Genomic DNA, 19,763 nt, shown 5'->3' on the forward strand with positions numbered 1-19,763 from the left:
ATTAATGTCATGGTTCATAAATCCACTGTCTCCCTCTTATGTGTTTGAGTGTGTGTGTGTGTAGGTGTGTGGGCGTGGTTATCAAATCTCAGGCTGATTATTGCGCCAGCTGTAATCAATTCCATTTCCCTTTATATGTTCAATGATCACTGTCTCATGTTGTCAGATCGTTGTGGCTTCCCCGGTGTTGTGTCTTGTTCCAGTGTGCTTCTCTCACCTTCCTCGTGTGGATTATCTTCGTTGTGCTTCGTCTTCGTTGGATTGTTGGTTCCCTGGATTCCTGTATCATTACAGAACGATCTGACCACATCATGGATGCAGCGAGTTCAACCAGTTTGAGCTAATTCATTTGACACAGTATCACAAGAATGGATCAGCAAGAGGAGAGCATCTCTAACACAGGTTGGCGGTACAAGCACTTGTGGCGCAGGTGTCCGAGCTCACCAAACAACTTCAACATCTGAGGGCTCCCGCTGCGCCACCCACACCGCCCGTTCAACCCACCCCGCCAGAGCCGGATTCCCAGCCAGAGCCACGACTACCGACACCAGAGGGATATTCAGGTGAACCTGACTACTGCAGAGCCTTTCTCACTAGATGCTCCATGCATTTTTCGTTGCAGCCACGGACTTTCAACCGTGAACAGTCAAAGGTAACATTTGTACTCCCATTGCTATCGGGTAAGGCGAGCCGGGGAACGGCGGTGTTGGAGAACCAGGATCCATGCTGCACCTCATTCCAGGGACTCTCCGAGGAGATGAGAAGGATTTTCATTCGTGCGGTGGCGGGTAGGGAGGCGGCCAGACTACTTGCAGACCTTCGCCAAGGAGATGGCTCGGTGTCGGAATATTCCATCCAGTTCCGCACCCTGGCCGCAGAGTGTCATTGGAACGAGGAGGTGCAGTGTGACATGTTCCTGCATGGGCTGGCTGACCGTGTTCAAAAGGAGATTTACATTCTGGATCTTCCCAGGAATTTGAATGGACTAGTGGAACTAGCATTGAGAGTCGACGCTCGTTTAAGTCGGGTGGTTCAACAGGCACGCCCGAACCGACCTCAGTACGGCACGGAGGACTCGCGTGCCAGCGGCGGGAACACGGTCAGCCCAGTTTTCGATCACGAGCCCATCCAGGTGGGGAGAGCTCAGCTTTCCCGGGAGGAGGGGGAAAGGCGGAGATCCCAAGGACTCTGCCTGTACTCTGGCAGAGCGGGCCACTTCATCCACTCCTGCCCAGTAAAAGATCAAGCCCGTTAGTAACTGTGAGGCTACTATCGGGTGGGATCTCCGCCCAGAAGACCTCATCATGATCGACCCTCCTCCTGGTAAGACTGAGATGGGCAACCCTTACTGTGCGTTCACACCAAACGCGAACAGCGTGTCAAATTAGCGTCTACCGCGTCTAGTTGGACGCTTGAACATTTTGAATCCATTCGCGTGTCCAGAGCGAAATCCGCTTGTCTGTTTGCAAGATGGCTGATGTTGATCGAGCATTCTATGAAGGTAAAATGATGCCATAAAGTATTGCATGCGCAGGGTAAGATTTGTGAAAGTGTACATAAGATTGCAAGCGTAAATTAAATTTGCATGCGCAAGAGAAGATTTGTAAAGGTGTAAATCGCCTTTCAAGTGTAAGAAAAAAATATTTGCAGCATTTAACTGTTATTCGTAAGTGTAATTCATATATTGTGAAGCTGCAGCTTCATGCTAACGCAAAATAAATAGGATCTGTATTCCTCTGACTTCCATTTTTCCGCGCGAACACTTTTGGCACGGTTTTTGCGCTCAAATACGGCCAAAAGTATTGCAGGCCCGTGAACAGCAATTTGCGACCGAAAACAACAGAGTTAGGAACTGCAAAACAGATTCACTGCATAAAATCAAACTTTGTGTAAAAAATAAACTGTTGCAAATGTCTAAATGTGTGCATAGGGCAACAAAGTTCCCGAAATAACCCGATTTGTACAGTTGCGTCTTTCTTTTACCTGCGCTTCCAGTTTTGGCACGATTCTCGTTTTGCAAGCGCGAAGAGGAGGGCGGGTCCACCTTCTTCATGTAGCCAATCAGATGAGCTTCTCGCTGACTCTAGGTTTACTCTTATCTGATTGGTTCAATAAACACGCCAGTCACCAGAACACATCTTTATCTTCATTTGGCTCAGAAACCTTCTGGTTGCCGAAATGGTACTTTTAATGCACACATACATGTTAAATAAATAGATAAACAAATAAAGAAACAACTAAGTCATGATTGCTTAATAAGTTGTGCACCATTAGGCTGATTAAAGCTGACTAACATTCATACTGAATTTCAAGCTGGTGTTAACGTTACTGGATTGAAATTTGATATGTTATATAATTGCAAAGTTACACCACTGAGCAGATGTTAAACTTTACAATCAAAACATTTAATACCCATTCTTTATGTAATAATACAATTCTGATGCAGTGTTTTTCACATCATGTCTCTGTTCGTGGCATTTAACACTCAATTACATATTTTGAAATATTGTCTTGGTCGCACTGCCAATATTAATTCTGATTTAGTGATTACTTTCGTGTGACTGATCAAGCTATTATATGTAGCTAGTATAAATAACAAAATGCTTTCTTTGTGTCCAGATTTGACTGTAATGAAAAACTGATACTAAATCAACTTAAACTCAACTTTGACAAAAAGTAACTAATTATGTCTGAATAAAAACCCAGCAACCAGGGAATATACAGCGTCTTGATATGTTCATATATAGGGCTATACAGCCATCTAGTGGTTACACGATGGCATTGCAGGTGATAAATGGTGCATAATTTAGAGATGCTCTTTAACACACGAAAAAATATTATTGTAACATAATAATAGTGGAATCCCCCAATCAGTAGACAGGTGAAATTATGCATGCAGTAGTTCAGATACAATTTTTTTTTAACACACCAGCTCGAAATTCAGTATGTACTCATATAGTCATCCTATGGTGCACAGCTTATTAAGCAATCATGACTTATTTGTTTCTTTATTTGTTTATCTATTTATTTAACATGTATGTGTGCATTAAAAGTACCATTTCGGCAACCAGAAGGTTTCTGAGCCAAATGAAGATAAAGATGTGTTCTGGTGACTGGCGTGTTTATTGAACCAATCAGATAAGAGTAAACCTAGAGTCAGCGAGAAGCTCATCTGATTGGCTACATGAAGAAGGTGGACCCGCCCTCCTCTTCGCGCTTGCAAAACTCAATGAGTGAGAGAATCGTGCCAAAACTGGAAGCGCAGGTAAAAGAAAGACGCAACTGTACAAATCGGGTATTTCGGGAACTTTGTTGCCCTATGCACACATTTAGACATTTGCAACAGTTTATTTTTTACACAAAGTTTGATTTTATGCAGTGAATCTGTTTTGCAGTTCCTAACTCTGTTGTTTTCGGTCGCAAATTGCTGTTCACGGGCCTGCAATACTTTTGGCCGTATTTGAGCGCAAAAACCGTGCCAAAAGTGTTCGCGCGGAAAAATGGAAGTCAGAGGAATACAGATCCTATTTATTTTGCGTTAGCATGAAGCTGCAGCTTCACAATATATGAATTACACTTACGAATAACAGTTAAATGCTGCAAATATTTTTTTCTTACACTTGAAAGGCGATTTACACCTTTACAAATCTTCTCTTGCGCATGCAAATTTAATTTACGCTTGCAATCTTATGTACACTTTCACAAATCTTACCCTGCGCATGCAATACTTTATGGCATCATTTTACCTTCATAGCATTCATCGAGAGAGTTACCGCATCGGAGCCAGGCTACAGAGAATATTTTACCCGAGACCCTATTTGTCTCCACACTCACATGGGAGGTCGAATCGAAGGTCAAAACGGCCTTAGAAGGGGTAACACCTCCGCCCAGTTGCCCACCGAATCGATTATTTGTCCTGGAGGGATATCGGTCTGACGTCATTCAGTGGGGGCATTGTTCCAACGTGGCGTGTCATCCAGGAGTTAACCGCACCAGTTTTTTGGTCAAGCAACGATTCTGGTGTCCACTTATGGCTCGTGACATTCGCAGTTTTGTCTTGGCTTGCTCGGTTTGTGCCACTGGTAAGACTTCCAATCGACCCCCATATGGGTTACTCCAACCGCTGCCTGTCCCTTCGAGACCCTTGTCCCACATTGTGCTAGATTTTATTACCGAAAAGATTAGATTTGGAAAGAGTGTTGCGATGTTTGGTTTCTAGGAATCCTTCCTCCTGGAGTCAGCAACTCTCAATGGTGGAGTACACCCATAATTCGTTACCAGTGTCATCTACGGGCCTTTCTCCATTTGAATGTAGTTTAGGTTTCCAGCCACCTATTTTTCCCAGTATGGAATCCGAAGTCGCGGTCCCCTCCGCTCACACCTTTGTCCAGAGGTGCTGTCCAGAGGTGCAGAGCCCGTGAGACTCTTCTCCAGGCCGATCATCACCGGTCGAAGCCTCCCGTATACGTCGTTGGTCAAAAAGTGTGGCTTTCAACCAAGAACATTCCACTCCGATCCATCTCTAATAAACCTGCTCCCAAATTTATCGGCCCGTTCACTGTCACCAAGATCATTAGTCCGGTGGCAGTCCGACTCAAACTTCCTTCTGCGTACAGGAGAAATCATCCCACCTTCCATGTGTCTAAAATAAAACCCTTGTTACATTCACACATTAATCCGCCGGTCCCGGTTCCTCCACCGCCGCGACTCGTAGCTGATTATTGCGCCAGCTGTAATCAATTCCCTTTCCCTTTATATGTTCAGTGATCACTGTCTCATGTTGTCAGATCGTTGTGGCTTCCCCGGTGTTGTGTCTTGTTCCAGTGTGCTTCTCTCACCTTCCTCTTGTGGATTATCTTCGTTGTGCTTCGTCTTCGTTGGATTGTTGGTTCCCTGGATTCCTGTGCACACCGATCACCGCATACCATCACCGGGTTGCCCGTCGAAGTCCCTGCGTCATTTGTCATCTGAGTGTTTTGTTCCCTGACCTGTTGTTATCATCTACGAAGCTCCAATAAACCGTTTTACTTGCATTTGCATCCGTCTCTGTATCATTACAATTAAGGCATTATTATGTGCTTTGTAAGTACTAATAAACAGCCAATATCCTGGTAATCAAAAACTAGTTAATAGTGAGAATTGGACTCTAAACTTAAGTTTTACCAAATATTTAACCACGGTTACATTTGAATGGTCAATTTATTATAAGTCTATATTTTGTAATCAACAGAACGATTTGTTTGCTTTTAACTTTCATTTATACTTTGCTTTTTAAATCTACTATGACATTTTTCATAATATGATTTAATATCATAAAGTGAAATTCTACATAATATACTGAATTTTCAAACTTTCCAGAGTTTCTACATGTGGGGTCGGCTAGCATTTTTTCTTATCAGTGCAAAAGAGACTCAAATAACTTCGTCGATTTTTGTTATACAGGCAAGTGTTATACATCATTCGAAACTGTTAATTGTCTTCTTTTATTTGTGTACACTAATAATAAAAACAAAATGTTGTATTTTTCGTAAAATAAAGAAAATAAACATGATGCGCGTTCTCCCGTCTCTCTCAATGTGAAGATCATTCTGAAACGCGAATTCTAGTTTTGCACTGATGTAAAAAGACTGACAGTGACACAAGACCTGATGTCAAAATGTTTTAATCTTTTAAATGAAAACCATTAAAAATAACTATCAAAAAAACACCACGTATGTTTTTTTAATGTTTGATTGTATTTTATATAGTACTGTCAATCGATTAAAACAATTAACTAGCCTATTCGCGATTAATCACACTTAACATTAAAGTTTTTAATATATGTTTATATTGTAATAATTTCACATTTAATCTCCAAATTAATGTAGAAACAACATAAAGTATATTTTAAATATTTGATCTATTAGGTAGGAAATATACATAAATTGAATAAAGTTATCAAACACCTCTCAGACTTCACTGTAATTTTCTCTGACTTTTTTATTTGATTAGATTTTTTTACATTAATGTATCACAGAAGCGGGTTCAATAGGTTGCTGTCGCTTTAAGATCTGATGCACAGAATGCGGATCTAGATCTGACAAGCATCCGATGTTGTCACAACTCTTTGCGTTCATTTAACACTTTTTAACTAATTTAATACTGTGCTTACGAGGATACTCGACAAAGTGAACATTTTGGCATACTTTTGTGTGTTTTTGTCCGTTCAAGCGTGAAAGAGAACTCAATGTGGCTGCGCGCTGTCTGAAGCGGCATTCTGTGCGCATGAGTCCTGTGTGTGTGTGTGTTGTGTGTATCACACAGAGAGGAGATTTACAGACAGCGTGCCGCTATATTTAGCATGCTATATTATATTTTAATATATTAAAATACTTTTAACGCGTTTAACTGAAAAAATGAATCGCATGCGTTAACGTGTTCATTTTGACAGCCCATCAATTGATGTTTATTCAATTAAACATAATATGTATTTGTTACATTCCTTTGCTCTCTTGGTTCCTCCCTGTCCGCACCTGTGCCCTCGTCATCAGTTGTGTCTGAGGCTGTATGCTTGCTCGTTGGCTTGTAATTCCTGAATTCCTAATTGGCGCGTTTCACCATCAGTGTGCAATGTGCGTGACATGTACGTTCGTTAATAAATAAACTGCAAGTGTCTTGCAGAAGAACATTGTAGCCGGAGCTACTTCTCTCCGTTAATGTATATGGCGAGTCACGCAGGCACTAGGCAACTCCGCAGCCGAGCCGACCCCGGGATAAAATAGTCCGAATATAAACACTTATTATAGGCGTACCGTAGTGATTCAGGATAAGTCAAAAACACGGTTTGGAAAATGGATTCATGATGTACTCGTTCATTTTGAACATAAGTTACGGACTGCAGCAGCTGCTGATACAACGGCGTTCTGTTGCGCATGCGTGAATTTAACTGAGTAGTACATGACCATGCACTCGCACAAATGCGACCATTTTGGTCGCAGTCTGGAACCCTGATTCACATGAGTACATGAACATGGTAAATGAAAAATCAAACACCTTGGAAATGACAGGTATGTACTATGTTTCAGGAATGGCACAAAGGTGTGTGACTGGTTAAGTCTCTGTCTTTAGTTCAGTGTGTTAAATAATGTGCTTTTTTGTCCTTTGTTGTGTATCTTTGGATTATGTTATGTTGTAAATAAATCCAAACAATCAAAATCTCCTCATTCTTTGTGCAAGGTTTCTCAGAATGATAGGGCCTGATAGCCCCTGATAGGGCCATTAGGGGAGGGTCTTTGTCTTTCTCAAAAAAAAAAAAAAAAATAGTGTGAAAGACATTAATATTCATGATGTGTTCACGCATAAAGATTTCTTTCACAAAACATGTCTTACAAATTTAAAATCGATATATTGTTTTATCTGAATGAGCAGTCAGGGTGATTTTCACATAGTTTTGGAGCAAATATTCTAGGCTACGTGATACAATTTTCAAAAGTCTTGTGAAGAAATAATCAGTATGGGTTTCATGACCTTATTTCAGTGACATTTTTTTTTGTTTTTTCACAAACCATGCATAAACGTCATTATCTCAAAAATACAAACTTTTACATACATGCTGCTGACATATTATTGTAGCAGAGTTTGTGCTAAATACAGTGTAATCAGACTTTAGCCATGAAAATGTCACAAGTAACAGAAATAAGCACAAATGTCAGAGCATGTCAGAACACCTCCAGGACCCAGAAAACACCTCAGACCCCAGAGGGTTAAATGTCCCCAACTAAGCAAGCCAAAAGCCAAGGCAACAGTGGCAAGGAACCAAAACTTCATCAGGTGACAGAATGGAGAAAAAAACCTTGGGAGAACCCAGGCTCAGTCGGGGCCAGTTCTCCTCTGGCCAGCGAGCGAACAGTGTAGGATTATGATTCAGGCAGCATTACAGATAAGAGCTATGCTGTCCTTCCTGCAAGAAGGGTTGGAGCGAAGGCTGTCTCCCTCCACCCTGAAAGTGTATGTTGCCGCTATTGCCGCATATCACAATACAGTAGTCGGTAAATCCGTGGGGAAGCACGACCTGATTGTTAAGTTCCTGAGGGGTGCTAACCCCGTTCCCTCTTGGGATCTCTCATTGGTGCTTACCGCATTGCAGAGAGCCCCCTTCAAACCCCTGCAGTCAATTGAGCTTAAAATCCTGTCAATGAAGACAGTGTTCCTGACTGCACTGGCTAACATCAAGAGGGAAGGGGGCCTGCCTGGAATACGGACCGAACAACTCTTAGGTTATCCTGATACCCTGGCCCGGATACGTGCTCAAGGTTTCCACCACTTCTTTCAGGAACCAGGTGGTGAACCTTCAAGTGCTGCCCCTGGAGGAGGCAGACCCAGCCCTAGCTTTTCTCCGTCCCATCCGCGCTTTACGCCTGTACGTGGACCGAACACAGAGCTTCAAGACCTCAGACCAGCTCTTTGTCTGTTATGGAGGCCATCAGAAGGGAAAGGCTGTCTCCAAGCAGAGGTTGGCCCACTGGATAGTGGATGCCATCGTATTGGCATATCAGACCCAAGGTGAGACGTGCCCCCTCGGCACGACTGAGCAACACTCAACACATTTGCGAGGTTCTATAACTTACGTGTAAAGCCTGTGTCTTCCCGTGTACTCACCTCAAGTAGCCAGTAAACACCAGAGACCTGCTTGCTCCCATCCTAAAGACCAGATACATGCGCTTTTCCTGCTCCTCAGTTGAGTTCCCCAGCTGGCAAACCCTGTTGGAGTTCCTCCACTCACTTCGGCAGTCAGACGTGGCGGAGCGTCCGAAACCAGGCCTGACACTCGTATCCAGTAGTGGAGCCTGTGCTAGGCTAGGTGCCCATATGTTGTGATCCCTACGGCGATCCCATATGTGTATTTTTCCATGTGTCTTTCCCTTGGGAGAGTCCACCCTGCTATCCCTGCCGGTGTTGACTCCCCCTAACTAGGCTGGAGCAACCATAGAGACATTCTCGATGTAGCACTGCCCTAAAGGCCAGTCCACATGTGTAACTTCTATTCCTACAGGCAAAATGTGGCATTCGAAGCGTTCCTTTCCGCTTGGAAAAGGCACGCTTTCTAAGTTTTATCCAAATAGTCTTAGGGGCTGTTTACACCTGGCCACTTCATGCATTTTCTCAGATCGGATAGCTTTCTGATTTATCAAAACGGTTCCATTTACACCTGGTCACATAAATGTGTTTTTGCGAAACGAATATAAATCCGATCTTCAGTTACCGCGCTATATGCAGATTTAATGGAGTGCACGTCACCGAAAGCAACAGATATGAGCTGCATTTTATTGATCATCAGCTAAAATTTCAAAATCAAAGACCGCTAGAAGAGAGAGCGGCAACAGCCCTGGAAGATCATTTTGTTTCTTTACTTTTAATGATGATGATTGTGTGTTAAGCGTCTGTGACTTACTTTCACTTTGATTTGCGATAGTTTGCACGTTGGCTTAATGAATAGATGCTCAGCTTTTCATCTGCGGTGATGCATGTTCCAGTAGCGTCGTCATATCTGGCTATAACATTACATATAGCCTATTACACGCTCTCACACTTTATTTATTTAGCATTTTTGGGAGGAGTACAATTTACATACAGTGCCCTCCACAATTATTGAACCCCCTGGTAAATATGATCAAAATTGGCTGTAAAAAATAAATCTGCATCGATTATCCTTGTGATCTTTCATTCAAAAAATGTGCAAAATTCTAACCTTTCATTGAAGTAAAAGAATTGAAAGTGGGGGGAAAATCACATTATGAAATAAATGTTTTTCTCCAAAACACGTTGGCCACAATTATTGAAACCCTTTTATTAAATACTTTTTGCAATCTCCTTTTGCCAAGATACCAGCTCTGAGTCTCCTCCTATAATGCCTGATGAGTTTGGAGAACACCTGACAAGAGATCAGAGACCATTCCTCCACACAGAATCTCTCCAGATCCTTCAGATTCCCAGATCCATGTTGGTGCTTCTCCTCTTCAGTTCACTCCACTCATCAGGTCAGGGGACTGAGACGGTCATGGCAGAAGCTTCATTTTGTGCTCCACAACAAATTTTTGTTTTGATTTTGATGTTTGTTTTGGATCGTTGTCCTGATGGAAGATCCAACCACGGCATATTATAAGATTTCTAGCAGAAGGCGTCAGGTTTTGATTTTTTATCTGTTGATATTTGATAGAATCCACAATGCCATGTATCTGAACAAGAAGTCCAGGACCTCCAGCAGAAAAATATGCCCACAACATTAAAGATCCAATGGTATATTAAATTGTACACATGGGGTACTTTTTATCCTTGTGTTCACCAAACCCATCTAGTGTGTTTGCTGCCAAAAAGCTCTGTTTTAGTCTCATCTGACCACAGAACCCTGTGTTGTTTGAAGATCCAGTCGTGTCTGACAATTCAATTTGCTGGAATTTGTTTTTGGATGAGCGAGGAGGTTTTTTTTTAAACCCTCCCAAACAACATGTGGGGATGTAGGGGTTGTTTGATATTTTTTTTTTTTAGGCTTTCTGACCCTAAGACTCAACTAATCTCTGCAATTCTCCATCTGTGATCCTTGGAGAGTCTTTGGCCACTCAAACTTTCATCCTCGCCGTGCATTAAGACAGTATAGACACACGTCCTTTTCCTGGCAGATTCATAACATCTTTAGTTGGTTATAACTTCTTAATTATTGCCCTGATGGTCAAAATGGGGATTTTCAATTCTTTAGCTATTGTCTTACAGCCACTTTCTAGTTTGTGATGCTCAACAATCTTTTGCTGCGCATCAGAACTGTATTCTGTGGTTTTACTCATTGTGATGGATGATTAAGGGAATTTGGCCTTTGTGCTTCCTCATATTTAAACTCCTGTGAAACACGAAGTCATAGCTGGACAGTTTCATGTTCCTAGTCACCCTGGTGTACTAAAAAAGGTAAATATTAATGGGAATATACTTCAGAGATATTTTACTCGTAAAAAATTCTTGGGGTTTCAATAATTGTGGCCAACATGTTTTGGAGAAAAACATTTATTTCATAATGTGATTTCCCCCCACTTTCAATTCTTTTACTTCAATGAAAGGTTAGAATTTTGCACATTTTTTGAATGAAAGATCACAAGGATAATCGATGCAGATTTATTTTTTACAGCCAATTTTGATCATATTTACCAGGGGGTTCAATAATTGTGGAGGGCACTGTATGTGGTTTCAACAACCAGATGCATTTACACTTGTCCAGTTTCGTCTGGAATGCGGCCCAGACCTCCTCCTGAAGTGGTTTGAGCGATCGGATTCAAATCCGTCTCGAATGCGTTTCGGAGGGCATTTACACCTGGTCTTTTCACGATCTGATAGCTATCCGATCTGAGAAAATGCATTAAGTGGCCATGTGTAAACAGCCCCTTACAGTACGGGTCAAGCGGAACAGCAGTAATGAACTTCTCTGCGGAGCGCTGGAAGGGTCACCAATAGTGGCGCTTTGGAAGGGATCCCAATTCATTCGTCAGTTCACGTCTGACGTAACGTTAAATGTGACTGACTGAAAGGGAACGTCTAGGTTACGTATGTAACCCTCTGTTCCCTGAAGGAGGGAACCGAGATGTTACGCCCATTGCCACAATTGCCCTACCACCGCTGAGCGACCGGGTCACCGGCTCGGCTCCTCAGCGAAAACCTGAAATACGAGCGCACCTGCTTCCGTGTTTATACCCGCGCTGCTGTGCAAATCCTGCATGCTAATGTGCATTGGCTCGTTTCGTTTACACTCGAAGGTGATTGGGCTCTCAGACGAGATCCCAATTCATCAGTTCAAATCTGTCGTAACGTCTCCATTCCCTCATTCAGGGAGCGAGGGTTACACACGTAACCTAGACGTTCTTCCTCAACAGTGGCTTCTCATTTGCATGGATTTTTAAGTGTTGTTTTGATGCCAAAATAATGTTTTACTGATCACAGTTTAAATTACTTTACTCCAGAGATGATGATCTTTGACAGTCTCTGCCCGAGTGAAACTCTTTCCACACTCCTGAATAAGGTTTCTCTCCAGTGTGAATATGTATATGCATTTCAAGGTTTCCTCTTTGCGATAAACTCCTCCCACACTGAGAGCATTTGTTCGGTTTGTTATACCTTTCTGAATGAAACTCTTTCCACGTTGATGGCCTTTGAGAGACCTTTCTTAAGTCCTGAGATTATGATGTTTCTGACACTGATGTAAATGCACCTTAAGGCATGACGAGTAGTGCCTAAAACCCCTTCTTTAAATCACGGCTTCAATGGGCTCATATGCTTTTATAAAATGGTCATTCACAAACCTGGCAAGGTTTCATCAAAATAAACACACTGACACAAAATTTTAATGCTATTGATAAAATAAATATTATTCCACCAAGCCATGTAGTTCTTCAGAAGGAAACACACAGACGCAGTAATACTGATGTAATGCGGTCACAGTAATTTACAACGGCTTCAAACGCAACTCAACCATAGACTGTTAAATAAAGATGGAGGACGCACCTTTACTCTCTTCCATTGTAGAAAAGTGAAGCCGCCAATGTCCCATTATGGCGCTGATATCTTGCGCTGATTCGGGAGTCGGGACCCGAGTTTGCTCAGTAGTGAGTGTGAAGTGGAGCCGCAGAATCGGTCAGTTTTCTGCAGAATAACTCATTATGTCAGTGTGAAATAAACAGTTATGGAAATTTAGACAATAAAGGTAAAGCTCCAATCTCCTCCCGAAAATCCAGAAAAAAGTTTGTTGGTGCTTCAGGAGCTAGTCTACTTCACTCAGAGAAGCTGTCAATCACAGCTGTCAATCATGACGTCACACTCCCGTTTTTATAACAGCAAATAACTAACTAACTCGCCCCACTGAAACTTTTTTCCAAGAGTGTTGCAAAATTCTGAGTTATGTCTGTGAAACAAGCTGTTTGTTTTACAATTGCTGAAATATTTATTATAATTTCTTTAATCAATATATAATCTAAATGCAGTCCTTGCAGTACACAAGTGTCCACCAGGGGTTGCTATTTATCAAAAAAATAAGAGTAGTGTACACTAAGAAACTTCTGTAACAGCCACTCTTGGATATCAGTATGCATTGATTTCAGCTTCTGCAAACGTCAAAACAATCCATTGAACATTACACGTGTAGTGATTTAACTCTAAAATTTAAGTCTGATCATGATATGCAACTATATTATCACCCAAACATTTAAATATATATATGTATTCAAAAACCTGCAGCCTATTTGATGCAACCTCATATAAACACATTTAGAGGCAATCCATCAGGGAAGGAATAGAGATCTGTTTTTATTGTCATTATTAATGGAATAACATATAATGAGTGATATGATGTCAGGTCTTGCATTAGAGCCTTTACTCTTGAACTTCCTCTGAACGGTTGGAAAGGCTGCAGGTTTGCATGCGTCTCTGAGCTGCTGGCATCCTGTTTAGGCCTCACTGTGGTTTGCACGATTCAAAGGCTATGATGACGAAGTGTCAGAGAGCAGAAGACTCAGTTTAGGTGGAGCTGGACTGTTACCATCAAGAAAGAAAGACCCGACTCAAAGATGCGCTCTTACTGGGGTTTTGTACACATTTTTGGTGAGTTACTTTACATTCTTTCATCAGCTATTGTTTCAGGAAGATCTGGCGTATGGAGTAGAGCCTTGAGCTTGAACTTAGTTCCTAACATTCATTGTGTCTGAAAGTTTATTAAAACTGTTCAAAGAGAATAATATGAAAAAAAATCTGTTTTTGTTTTAATCGTTGGCTTTGAATTTTCAAAAACCTGAAAATATCTTCCTGTATCCATTTGCGACTGTCTTTTTCCATAAACAAACAAGATTTCCTAAATATCTCAAATGTTTTCCTCAATAGCGAAGAGATCGAATGAACTTTTTGCAAAATTCTCATTTCTCAGATGTTTCTCCTGAGAAAAACATTTAGATATCTCAACAACGTGCCCATATTTGCAATCTAGTCACAAGATCTCAAAATGAGCTTGATGTATGATTTTTTTTTTTTTTTTTTTTTGGTCTGTGTGGCTTTTCGCATTCATTTGAGTGTAGGACCACTATTGTCTCATTTGGGTCTGTCTTTATTTCTCTAATGGTTGTTTGCAATGTCATAAATATATAAGATGCTGAATTTCTATATAAATAATTTATATACACAAATATTTGTGTGTGTGTGTGTGTGTGGTTTTAAAACCTACTTTTGGAACCGATATCTGTCCCAAAAGTAAAAATATTTTTAGTTCCTCAAAGAACCTTTCAGTGATCAGTTCTCAAAATAATATTTTTTCTCTCAATGTGAAGAACATTCTAAAAATCTAAAAACATTCTATAAAGAACCTTTTGTGGAATGGAAAGATTCCACTGATGTTAAAGTTTCTTTATGGACCCATCGATGCCAATGAAGAACTTTATTTTAAAAGAGTGTGTATATACAGAATACATGATATTATTTGCTGCCTATATCAAATGAAGAATTTTTTCTTTTTTTATTCATTATTTTTTGTCCTCTTTTATTATATTTTCAGCTGTTCTTCTCTTGTGTGATTATGGGATGTTCTTCACCCCATCACCTTCTTCTACAGAGAGGACCATTGAAATATCAAACATATCCGACTCTAACACTACTAAGACAACAGCACAACCAATAAGATTTGGAAACTTCACAAAGCCTAATGAGGATGATGATGAGTCAAGTGGTCAGCCTGAAAAGCCAAATGGATCGCTTGAAATTCCTACAGATACAAGCTATGAAAGCACCTCGGTTCCAGACATTTCAGTCCATACATCTAAAGGACCGGACAGAAATCAGAAAACAGAGATCCCTCCCATGATCCGTCCCGAGAGCACCACGCACAGCCAGACTCCTCCTCATGAGAGGAAAAACGGTTGGAGGAAACTTCATAATGTTAAAAGTTTGAAGGTTTTTGAAATCTAGTAATTTGTTAGGTGTTTATAATGGGCAATGGGAGCTGTTGTCTATTTACTGTAGTATTTAGAATTATATATCTTCATAATCTATATAGAATTATATAATAGAACTGTTATAATGTATGAGGTTCTGTTGTGCATCTAACTGATGTTGTAAAGCCGTTGAGCAACTTTCTTCAGAGTCAGAGCGCTAAACCAGCTCAAGGTTGTGGTTTCAAGTGAGAAATCCAATTTTCACTGACCTTTTGTTCGCATGCAATTCAAACAATAACTTTCAGAAATATTCATCACTCATTTTAAAAAAGTTCATTTTATTAGAGCTTGAAAAATGACTCGCTCTGAGCTTAAGCGCATTTTTTTACATCAAACATTGATAGACATTCGTCCACATTCACAGTCAAACATTTGAAATAAAATACATAGATTTTTTTCATATTTTACATTTTTCAATATTTTTGAAAGAAGTCTCCTCTACTCACTAAGGCTGCGTTTGTTTAATTAAAAACACAGTAAAAATTGAGTGTGAAATATTATTAGAATTTAAAACAGCTGTTTTCAATGTGGATGTATTGTTAAAATGTAATTTATTCAAAGCTGAATTTTCGGCATCATTACTATGGTCTTCAGTGTCACATGATCCTTCAGATCAAATCATCATATTAGAGTGATTTCTGAAGGATCATGTGACACTGAAGACTGGAGTAATGATGCTGAAAACTCAGCTTTGATCACAGGAATAAATTACACTTTACTATATATTCACAAGCTTTTTAAAATTATAATAATATTTCACAATTTTTACTGTATTTTTGATAAAAAATATGCAGCCTTGAAGAGCAGAAGAGACTCTTTTAAACATATCAATGACTATTCTGTGTTTTGAAATTTGTGGTAAATTTTGTAATTAGTAATTAAGTACTTCTATATTTAAAACCCCCTTTGTGAACATTACACCTTCAGAACAAATGTATAATTAAGAGAAACTGAACCGTATAAGACGCCTCTAACAGTTGAGAAAATGGCAGCTCTGCGAGTGTAAAGTTTCAGATCTGAGCGGTTAAAGTGTGTGTGGGTGTGAACGTGAACAACTGCTCGTCTTTCTAAATGCAGACTTGCCACAACAGCAAAATCTCTCTCTTTCTCTCAGTCTGTCTGTTTTATTTAAACACACATGCATGCATGTTTAATAGCTTCACATCAGATCTATAGTTAATCAAAGGTTTGATCATAATTGCGTGGTTGAGATTTGTTGGTTTGCTAACGTGAGTGTTCTTCTGTTTCAGAGTCAGCATCATACACAGGAGGTGAGCTTGATTCTGCTGTGCGGAAGACACCTAACACACCCTCTCTTCCTGTCTCTTTACTTTCACACATTTATTCTGTTTTCACATTAAAACAATGTCCCATTATAAACTAAACACCACAACAACAGATCTTCATGTTTTTGACAGGCGTCATCATTCTGATCATAATCCTCATCCTGATTGTTCTTCTGCTTGGCCTTTTGTATTTTCTGAGAAAGAAAGGAAGGGTAAGATTTTCTGCTGCTTGTATTTTGTACATTTTGGATCTGTTACGAACCCTAGTGAGCTTTAACTAGCTTCTAAGGTAGTTTATAATTAAATCTCATAAGAAAGGTTCAAAAGAAACTTTTTGCCATTAATTCAGTTAAACAGTTAATTAGAATTAATCAGTTAATTCAGTGAATTCACAACATTATTGACATTTATTATTGACAAATATATATATATATTTAAATCACTTTAAAGAGGGTCACACTGCCATTTCTTAAAGTTAAAAAAAAAAATTATTTCTTTTTTAATTTTTATTGAATCTGTATTGTATTTGTTGATTGTTCATTTTGGATCCTGATCATAAGTGGCTGATTCAGTTAGTTATCTTTCATGCTACATTTTTAACATGCGTTAACATGGCGGTCAAATGTTTTGAATAATTCAGATGTTTAATGTGTTTAAAAGAAGTCTCTTCTGGTTACCAAGTCTGCATTTATTTGATTAAAAAATGCAGTAACAACAGTGAAATATTATTACAATTTAAAATTGTAATACTGTAAAACTGTTTTCTATGTGAATATATTGTGAAATGTAATTTATTCCTTTGATCAAAGTCGAACTTTTATCAGCCATTACTGCAGTCTTCAGTTTCACATGATCCTTCCGAAATCATTTTAATATATATGTATATATATATATATATATATATATATATATATATATACACACATAAATATATACATATATAATTTTATAAAATAATAAAAAAATTAAATAAATTAAAATAGGAAATTTAAATACATTTTAAATAAATTATAAAATTTTATGAAATATAACAGATTTTTTTTAAGTTTTATTTTATTTTTATATAATTTATTCATTTATAGGCAGCTCACTAAGTTTTCGAACAGAGTCGGTGTATGACCAACACTGAACGCTGACAGGAATTTTTCATATATGTATACTCACACACACACACACACACACACACACACACACACACGCGCGCACACACACACACACACACACACCTGGTCTGAAATGATCTACTGCATTCTTTGTCAATAATTCTTCCGTTCTCATTGTAGAGTTACTCATTTGATCTGACTCGTGCCGACGGACCTGCCAATGATTACGACACTCCTCTCAGGAGCGAGCATCAAGGCGTTAGTTATGAACAAACCAACAAAGGCAAGTGTGAATTAAAAACTCTTAATAAACCTAAACATGAACATTTAGGGGAAATTGTGCTTGATTTAAATGTGTGTGCGATGCATTTACATTCTCTCTGGTCATCTTTCTGTTAATCTCTCTGTACATCTCTCTGCTCAGATCTGCCTGTGAGTCTGGATTACATACAGGAAGACAAGCCTGAGGAAAAGTCCAGCCCGATAGCCAATGGGTGTGCAGGAGAGAAAACTGAACAAACAGCTGCCAATGAGAATGGTAACGACTAAGTAAAGTCATGGTCATTGGTATTGTAAGAGAGGATAGGCGCTCTCTCGTGGCATAGATATGGTCATGGCCGTTTTGATTCCGACACGCACTGTAAGCGGTTGACCAATCACAACAGACTGGGCCATCTGACCAATCAGAGCAGAGTAGACGAATCACAACAGACTGGGCCATCTGACCAATCAGAGCAGAGTAGACGAATCACAACAGACTGGGCCATCTGACCAATCAGAGCAGAGTAGACCAATCACAACAGACTGGGCCATCTGACCAATCAGAGCAGAGTAGACGAATCACAACAGACTGGGCCATCTGACCAATCAGAGCAGAGTAGACCAATCACAACAGACTGGGTCATCTGACCAATCAGAGCAGAGTAGACCAATCACAACAGACTGGGCCATCTGACCAATCAGAGCAGAGTAGACCAATCACAACAGACTGGGCCATCTGACCAATCAGAGCAGAGTAGACCAATCACAACAGACTGGGTCATCTGACCAATCAGAGCAGAGTAGACCAATCACAACAGACTGGGCCATCTGACCAATCAGAGCAGAGTAGACCAATCACAACAGACTGGGTCATCTGACCAATCAGAGCAGAGTAGACCAATCACAACAGACTGGGCCATCTGACCAATCAGAACAGTGTAGACCAATCACAACAGACTGGGCCATCTGACCAATCAGAGCAGAGTAGACCAATCACAACAGACTGGGCCATCTGACCAATCAGAGCAAAGGAAGCTCTCAGAAAGGCGGGGTTTAGAGAGACTGAATCTTCAAACTAACCGTTTTCAGACTTGTTGAGCAATGAGGAGATGTACAGGGCTCTCAAGTGTCACGCATTGAGCGTGACAGTCACTCATTTCGGTCTTTTGTCACGCACTCCCGCCACACATTGTATTTCTCACGCAGAAAAAACTATTTATAATATATTTAATATGTCGCAGCGCCCAACACTTCCCGGCAGGATTCAAGCGCGTCGCCCCTGGAGTTCTTAGTCGAATCTGCCACTTAACAGCCAATCAATAAAAGAAAGGGGCTACACAATAGCCAATCAGAAAATAGCACTATTGTATCTGGGTAAGATTTAACGCAACAACCAATGAAAAAAAAACATATCCTGGAATTGTTCACTTGATTCTGCCACAGCGTCGTCTTCGAAGTTTCGTTCACCCATAGAGGAAACCACTCCGAGCTCCGAGCATCACTTTGAGCACAGAGTAAGTCATGATCTCCTGTTTTAATGTTACAACAAATTCACAACTTGTTTGACACAAACAGTGACAACTTGACTGCTGTTAGAGAATTTTTCCCAGATAATTAGCATCAGTTTTTCATGAGTGTCTGTAGCCAACAGTTTTACAGCCTGTTCACTGACAACACCTGCTCAGAACAAGTAACTTCTAGGCCTAGTCATATTTTCGTTATCACACGATGACTGACATATTGTCACATTATAAACATCTCTCTCACCAAATAGGCTTAATAATTTTATTAGCACTAAATAAATGAAAGTGTATTGCATAGTCGATGTTATACAGGCCAAAAGTTTGGACACATTACTATTTTTAATGTTTTTGAAAGAAGTTTCTTCTGCTCATCAAGCCTGCATTTATTTGATCAAAAATACAGAAAAAATGTAATATTGTGATATATTATTACAATTTAAAATAATTGGTTTTCAATTTATTATACTTTAAATTATCATTTATTTCTGTGATGTAAAGCTGAATTTTCAGGATCATTACTCCAGTCTTCCAGTTACATTGACTGTTACATCCAGTCTATCACATGATCCTTTAGAAATCATTCTAATATTATGATTTATTATG

The 19,763-nt window shown here is 39.9% G+C and overlaps 1 protein-coding gene across 1 annotated transcript in view; it reads left to right on the forward strand.

Moving 5' to 3' along the window:
- Positions 1 to 13,139: 13,139 nt before the first annotated feature.
- Positions 13,140 to 19,763, forward strand: part of LOC307146175 (uncharacterized protein) — a 9,182-nt gene continuing 2,558 nt past the window's right edge. The window contains exons 1-6 of the mRNA XM_079850052.1: positions 13,140 to 13,611; positions 14,552 to 14,911; positions 16,238 to 16,258; positions 16,406 to 16,485; positions 17,557 to 17,659; positions 17,801 to 17,914. Coding sequence (XP_079706178.1) covers positions 13,578 to 13,611; positions 14,552 to 14,911; positions 16,238 to 16,258; positions 16,406 to 16,485; positions 17,557 to 17,659; positions 17,801 to 17,914 — 712 coding nt within the window. The 5' untranslated portion in view covers positions 13,140 to 13,577. The remainder of the gene's footprint in view (positions 13,612 to 14,551; positions 14,912 to 16,237; positions 16,259 to 16,405; positions 16,486 to 17,556; positions 17,660 to 17,800; positions 17,915 to 19,763) is intronic.

The sequence above is a fragment of the Squalius cephalus genome (genome assembly GCF_949319135.1).
Source record: "Squalius cephalus genome assembly, chromosome: 18".
NCBI lineage: Eukaryota > Metazoa > Chordata > Actinopteri > Cypriniformes > Leuciscidae > Squalius > Squalius cephalus.